General features: G+C 44.2%; 1 protein-coding gene across 3 annotated transcripts in view; it reads left to right on the forward strand.

The window, feature by feature from the left end:
* The window catches only part of Rpap2 (RNA polymerase II associated protein 2), a 71,847-nt gene that overhangs the window by 16,655 nt on the left and 47,445 nt on the right, over positions 1-7,747 (forward strand). For all 3 annotated transcript variants that reach the window (XM_021210693.2, XM_021210696.1, XM_021210694.1), the window contains exons 7-8: positions 4,885-4,920; positions 6,614-7,547. In XM_021210693.2, coding sequence (XP_021066352.1) covers positions 4,885-4,920; positions 6,614-7,547 — 970 coding nt within the window. The remainder of the gene's footprint in view (positions 1-4,884; positions 4,921-6,613; positions 7,548-7,747) is intronic.

Genomic DNA, 7,747 nt, shown 5'->3' on the forward strand with positions numbered 1-7,747 from the left:
TCAGGATATCAGCTACTGTCAAGGCTGAACAGGACAGTAAGATTTGTAAAGTATGTTCAGCGCCTACAAGCAGACATCCCAAAAGTGATGTCCTCAGAGTTTGGTTTCTGATTCTTTGCTTTTGTTTTTGAGGGGTTGTGGTGGTGGTGGTTGTATTTGTTTTTCTCACACCAGAGGCAACATGAGATGGGAAGAGTTCAGAATGTGAAGTGAGGCCAGGGAGCCTAGGGGAGCCAAGAGCCAGGACAGACACTTTCTCCTTAAGGTGTGCGTGTTTCACAGCATTTAGGACATGGAAGAAGCTAGTACCTGTCCAGCACACAGTTGCTACATCCCTCCTGCCATCAGAAACAGTCAGACACAGCAGTGTGAGCCTGTGGTCCCCACTGCTAAAGGCTGAGGCAAGAAGTTCAGTTGAGACCTGAAGTTAAAGACCAACCTGACCAACATAATGTGATCCCCTTTCAAAAACAAATCCCTACAGTGAAAGTTGGCTAGCTTGACACAAAATTTTCTATGAAATGTATATGTAATATGCATGTGTGTGATATATGTACATGTGGGTGTTACATACTTCTGTGTGATATATGTGTGTGATACATATATGTGTAATATATGCATGTGTGTGATGTATGTGTGTGACATGCATGTGTGCAGTATATGTATGTGTGTAACATGCATATGTGGTATGTGTGTGATACATGCTTGTGTGGTATGTATGTGATATTTGTATGTATGTGATATATGCATATAAGTGTATTGGGTATTCTGCTGTATTATTCTCCACCTTATTCCCTTGGAACAGGGTTTGAACATGGAGCCAGGCTGACAGCCAGTAAGCTACAGCATATCACCCCTCCTGTCTCTGCTCCACAGTGGGGGTTATGTCTAAGCACATAGCTATACCCAGCTTTTACATGGGTGCTGGGATTTATGCTTTGATCTTCATGCTGGTATAAGCCTTTTTACCCACTGTGTCATGTCTGCAGCCCCCAGTAGGACAACTTTATCATGGAGTGGCACATGGCCACTAGCCCCCTGTGGGCAGCACCACTCTCTGGTTAGGATCTTGGACTGTGTAAGAGTAGAGAGGACTCACTGAGCACTAATTAGAGATGAGCAAGTAGAGGTCCATGTGCTCATTCTCCCTCTGCTCTTGATGATGGATGTGTCCTTAAGTGTCTGCCTTGACCTCCACAGTGATGGAGTAATCACATCATAGTAACCTGTAATTGTGAGCCAAATAGTCATTTCTTCCCTAAGTTAGCTTTTGTCAGGGTGTTTATCAAAGGCAACAGGAGTGAAACTAGGGCACCCTACAAGCCTGCTGACCTCAGTTTGTTTCCTGGAGTCCATGTAAAGGTAGAAGGAGAAAATGGACTCCACACATGCACTGTGGCACTTGGACACCACACCCACACATCATATATATATGCACAGTAATAACAATTTAAACATATTGGCCAGGAAGCCTGTTGTGTCAGGGTTACTGTGGTTATGATTAAACACTATAATCAAAAGCAACTCATGGAGAGAAGGCTTTGTTGATTTGGCTTACATCGCGCCAGTGTTACTACATTGAGGAAGGCAAAGCAGGAATTCAAACGTGAGTCGAGCTGAAGCAGGGGCCCTGCAGGTTTCAGCTTACTGGCTTGCTGTTCATAGCTTGCTAGCCTGTTCTTAGATCCCAGGATCACCAGCCCAGGGATGGTCCCACCCACAATGGCCTGGGCCTCCCCCTTTCAACTACTAATTAAGAAAATGCATGCAGGCTTGTTTTCAGCCTGATGTCATGGGGACAGTTTCTCAATTGAGACTCCCTCCTTTCAGAAGACTCTAGGTTGTGCCATGTTGACATAAAACTATCCAGGATATGTGGGATGAATAAAGGTATGGATCAGAAGAGTAAAAAGTGTGGAAAGCTGTGGTGTTCCTGCCTGCACACAGACCGGCGCCTTGTCTGCATGGGCAGAACACCTTGGGGTGGGTTCGAACTCCTGCCTGCTGAACCCACTGTGGATCCGAACTGGAGGACGAGAACTCCTGAGAAAGAACAGGGCTGCAAAGGAAAATATGGGGCCTTGGCAAGTGTCTGATCAAAGCCCTAATCTTTATTGTCAGGACTGGCTTAAATACAAAGAAGGGTTCCCAGCATTCCCCTGAGTCCTTAGAAGTTGCCACGGCGTTCTTGCGATGATGGGCAGTCCTGGCAGTGGCAGGCAGGTGTCCGATGGTGGGCGGTCCAGGTGACGGTGGGCGGTGACAGTGGGCGGTTCGAGGACGCTGTCCAGATCCAGGGTTTCAGGAAGAAACTCCCAACCTGTCTGCAAGAGGCGGAACACAAGGCTTAGAGGGAGGAGCCAACAGAAAGCTTCCACACCGTAAGCATTTTGAGTAGCCAGTGGAATGGTGGCAGTTATTTGCCATCCAAGGAGTACCACCTACAGTCTTGAACATCATCAAACTAACGTGAGGACTGTGGGTTGATTTCAGTGAACAGAAGGCAGCAGGGAAACCAGGACAGTTGAGAAGCTGGGGAAAGGCCTGCTCCTGTGGGCCAAGGGAAAATGGGAAAATGGCCTTTAGAGCTGCAGAGATGGCTGGAGCAGCAGACATTCCATGTGCTTTGTGACGGTGAGAACTTGTGGAGGGTGTAGTGGGAAAGACTGCCTAAGTCAGCCATGATTCCCATCTCCAAGGACAGGAGGGCTGAGAGCCACCTTGCACTGAACCAAGTACAGGCTTTCCTGGGTGAGGGTTAGCTGGTCAGCGCTGTGATCACGTTAGAGGGAGACACTTGGGCCTGACGTTTTTAAATTGGCAGTCTTGAAACGTCAAAATTCAAGTAAGTTCTAGTTTCATCTGTACATTAGCTTGACTTTAATTAAAAGAATTAGGTTGGGAGGTTTTGTTCTTGGCCTTAAAATTGATTTGCTTGGGCCTTTAAATGAGACTTATATTTGGTGGCTTGATGTCTCTTTATTGTGCCTCTAGGCCTTTATATTTCTTTTTGCTTCTTCTGTTTATTTGGTGCTTAAAGATTTTCTTAAATTGTGGAAGGAACTTAAATAGTAGAACATTTGCCGAGTGTGCATGAGACCCTGGGTTCAAAATATAGCACCACAAAAATTACATTTTTTCTGTTCTTTTTTTCTTATACACATTGGTGTGTTGGTGCTTGGCCTGCATATATGTTTGTGTGAGGGTATTTGTGTAAGATCTTGGCATTATAGACAGTTGTGAACTGACATGTGAGTCCTGGGAATCAAATCTTGGTCTTAGAAGAACAGTCAGTGCTATCAACAACTGAACCACCTTTCCAGCCCCAACACAAAAATTACTTGTAAAAGAAAGCCTCTTTTTAGTTACTTCATAGGTACTCTGAATTTTTTTCTGTCCTTACGGACTCACTGGCTGTCATGTTTGTCCCTCTGTTTGCCCTACTTTTTTCTTTGAAGCAGCCCCAGCTGGCCTTGAACTTCTATTACCCTGTGACAAGACATTCTGGGGAGAGACAACACACATCATACTGTATATCCCAGTTAGGGAGCCCAGAACAGACCAAAGTCAAACAGTGACCCAATGTGTTTTATTGGGATTATTACAGGGATGTGGGTGAGGGTTACTAACATGAGCAGAAATGATCAAAGCTGACCCCTGCTTGGGTGACAGCTCACAGAAGCCAGGAACCTGGAGAAGGCTCAACAAGTTGGAAAGTGTCCTTTCCAGGTGACCCATTCTAAAGATTTTCAGGCAGCTGGGCTGGTTTCTGCTTCTTCCAGGCAGTTGTTCTGGTCTGCCATAGCATTCATTTCGGCTTGGCTTGAGAATGACTCTCTTCCAGGCTTCATTATTTACCTTTGATGGGGGGAGAGACCTGGTGAATCTGGTCAGTGTCAGGGACTTCCTGTTTTGAGCTGTTGATCATCTAGTTTGAGAAGTTCGCTGCAGGATGGAATGTTTCTCTCTCAGAGGAAACTGCTACATTACTGCTGCTGATCCCCCTGCCTCCATCGCCCACCACACCTGGATAGTGTGATGCTAGAGCTATATATCCAGCCCTGTATTTGCCTTTTCAGTGTTCATGGTGGTCAATCAATGTATATCCAAATTGTTCAGAGTTAAGTTTAACTTAATCCATCAGTACAGGGGCTGAAGAGGTGGTTCAGTGGTTAAGAGCACATTGCTGCTCTTGCAGAGAGGATCCTGGTTTACGTAACTCCCAACTGTCTGTAGATGTCTGACCTCCTTTTCTGACTTCTCCAGGCACACACTCAGGACGCAGATATTCATGTCACCAAAACACTTTTTTAAAAGAGCTAGGTGTGGTGGCACCTTTACTCCCAGCACTGGGCCTTTATGAGTTCAAGGCCTTCAAAACCAAAATGAACACAGTTTAACATCATGGCTGTCTCAGAAGTTAGGGTGACCAGATGAGAATTACAATATAGTCTCTGTCTGAAGACCTGGTGGATCAGTTAAGAACCCAACTTAACCATGTATAAAGTAAAACATTTAGATAATAATTCTAACAGTAAAGAAAACCTAATAACCATATTAATTGGAGCTCACAGTGACAGAATTTAGAGAACAGAGTGATTTTACTTTAGCCCACTTTTGTCAAGGGAAGCTGTACTGTATGCATGGAATTTGAACTTAGTTTTGAAAAATGAGTAAATTTAAAGTAAAAAACAAAACTACCAAATCCAGATTTTTGTGCATGTATTTTACTGTATTTTGTCCCTTCTTTTGTTTGTTTCCTTAAGGAAGAAAAAAAAATCATCTGAATTACTCCTTTAATTATATTTGTTATGCAGTACAACTGTAGTAAACTCTTGCTGGGTCAGTTGCCTTCAATTTCTTCTCTCTGTGTTTTTGTTACAGGCCTCCTGACTTTCAGCTGTTGAAGAAAGGACAAAGGTTCGTTCCAGTCAGTTTCACTGACCTGAGTGGGCCAGGTGGCGTGATCGCCTGGACTTCCTGTGCTTGTGTGCTACAAAGAAACGTGTGACACGTTCAACATTTTCCTTTGTGAGGGAAAGATGATTTGTTTGATCTGTCTGATTTATCGTACAGCTGTCCCACTGGGGAAGTCTAATTGAAGCTGTTGAAATAGACACAAACATAGCCTCTATCTCAGACACCACTCCTTTGTTGGTGAGGTCATGCCCATTGTATTTGGAGAAAGGGTTTTATGGTCTTGTTTTATAGGATTTTAAGATATTAAGGTGTTAATCATTTGAAAGACTATCTTACGTATCAATATGAAGCTCAGGCTGTAGGTTTTTGGTTTTTGGTTTGGCCAATCCCATCTCATAGCTCCTCATGGTGGTGTTTGCTTAGCTCTAGCCATCTCTCAGGACTCCTTTCACTCTCAGATCACATGTCCCCGGTTGCTAATCACTGCCTTAGTCACATGGTATTGAGTACAAATAAGAGATCCTTGTTTGTTGATGGACACTTTTTTGGCTTTAACCTAGTATAAAATGTAATTGCTTAAAACATTAAGAGACAGAATAGGATATAAAGACTATGAAAGTTACTTTCAGCTTTTCATTTATTTCATTTTTTATATGTGTATGTGTTGTCTGCATGTATGTCAGTTTGCTATATGCATGTCCGGCGGGCACAGGGAGGTCAGAGGATGATGTTGGATCCCTGGAACTGAAGTTTAGGGCAGTTGTGAGCCACCTGGGTGCTGGGAATTGAATCCAGGTCCTTTGGAAGGGCAAGTGATCTTAACTGTGGGGCTGTCTTTCTAGCCTGTAGTCTAGTTTCTTAAACTTTCTTTTCTTCTTATTCAAAAGTTACTTGCCTGATGATGTAGGCTAGATTCTAGTTAAAAAACTATATGTGACCCTGGAATTTTGGAAATTCTGATCAGTTTCTGTGACCCTGGAATTTTGGAAATTCTGATGGGTTTCTGTGTCCCACTAGGACTTGCTCTCTGCAGTCTGCCTTGGCCTTTGCTCCTTCCCACCACGCGCTCCTAGAGCAGGCCTCAAACTCTGATGAGTGTGTGAGGCCAGCCGCCCATGCGTGCTTGTCTGTCTCAGCAGGAGCTGAGGAACCCCTGCTTTGCCTTTGCTCCTTCAGAGTTCTTAATCGGATTGAAACTGAATCTGAAAACCAAAAAGTGCAGTCATGGGACAGCTGTTATCTTATTGTTTGCATTCGTGAGCGCTCAGATTTAAATATCTGTCACTGAACTGTGTCGATGTGCCAACTTCATTTTCTGTTATGACTTTTGTATTTTTTTCATTACATGAAATTTCCTGTATAATGGTCAGCCAGAACAAGAAAATATTAACCATTTTTTCAAGCAAAAATCAAAATTGTTGAATAGGATAGAGTCTTTAAAGGGTTATGGTGTTTACTATACTGCTTTAAGAGTTGTAAAATGTTAGGAACAGACAAAGGGAAGCTGGAAAAGAACTCTGTCAAACGTGTATTAGACATGGAGAAATGAAAGCCTTCTGAAATGTAAGTGTGAGAGTATAAAATGTAAGGTTATATCTAAGGGACAGAAATTCTTACCTTAGAAATTCCAGAGTGTGCCTGTGCACAGCTATGTCTTCCGTTGATGTGGCTTTGATGGTCTCTCCTTGCACAGTGGCAGTTCTGGAGACGTAGTACAGTTCTTCAGAGATGCCGTGACAGCAGCAGATGTTGACGGTTCCGGTGCCTTGGACACGCAGTGTGAACCTGCTTCTTCCAGCTCTTGGAGCGAGCGTACCAGTGATGAGGAGGAACAAGGCTTTGTTTCTTCTCTTCTACCAGGAGACAGACCAAAGGCAGTGGATACAAGACCACAGCCACACACAAGACACAGCATAATGAAGAAGAAGGCTGCTCAGAAAGTGGACTCCAAGGCAGGAGAACAGACCACGTCAGAGATTACTGAGCAGTTGCATAACTGCAGATTAGATCATCAGGAGAAAGTGGCCACTTGTAAACTTCCTTTAAAGAAAGAAAATGCTCAGATTTCTTCACCTGGCCCTTTGTGTGACAGATTTAACACTTCAGCCATTTCTGAACATAAACACAGTGTATCACAAGTTACTCTTGTAGGCATAAGCAAGAAGAGTGCTGAGCATTTCAGGAGCAAATTTGCCAAGTCTAACCCAGGTTCTGGGTCAGCCTCTGGTTTGGTACAGGTGCGTCCTGAGGTTGCGAAGGCAAACTTACTCCGAGTTCTGATGGACACTCTGACTGAATGGAAGACAGAAGAAACACTGAAGTTTTTATACGGCCAGGACCACGATTCTGTGTGCCTGAAACCCTCTTCAGCCTCTGAGCCTGATGAAGAACTTGATGAAGATGACATACGTTGTGACCCAGGTAGTTGTGGTCCTGCCCTAAGTCAAGCTCAGAACACCCTGGATGAGACACTGCCCTTTAGAGGCTCAGACACAGCCATTAAGCCACTGCCAAGTTATGAGAGCTTGAAAAAGGAAACGGAGATGCTGAACCTGAGGGTCAGAGAGTTCTACAGAGGGCGCTGTGTTTTAAATGAAGACACTACCAAGTCTCAGGACTCAAGAGAGGTATGTCTTCATGATGAGTGAGTGTCTTCATGATGAGTGAATCTCTTCATGATGAGGGTTTGAGGCTGCTCTATGTATCGAGAGAACTCTGCAGAGCAAACCTGGGAGCCTCACACTCTGCAGTGGAGTAGGTCGGTCACTTAGACAGTCAGGTGTCTCTAGGTGACGACTGCAGTGGGGTAGGTCAGTCACTTAGTCAG

The sequence above is a fragment of the Mus pahari genome, chromosome 13, assembly GCF_900095145.1.
Source record: "Mus pahari chromosome 13, PAHARI_EIJ_v1.1, whole genome shotgun sequence".
NCBI classification, from domain to species: Eukaryota; Metazoa; Chordata; class Mammalia; order Rodentia; family Muridae; genus Mus; species Mus pahari.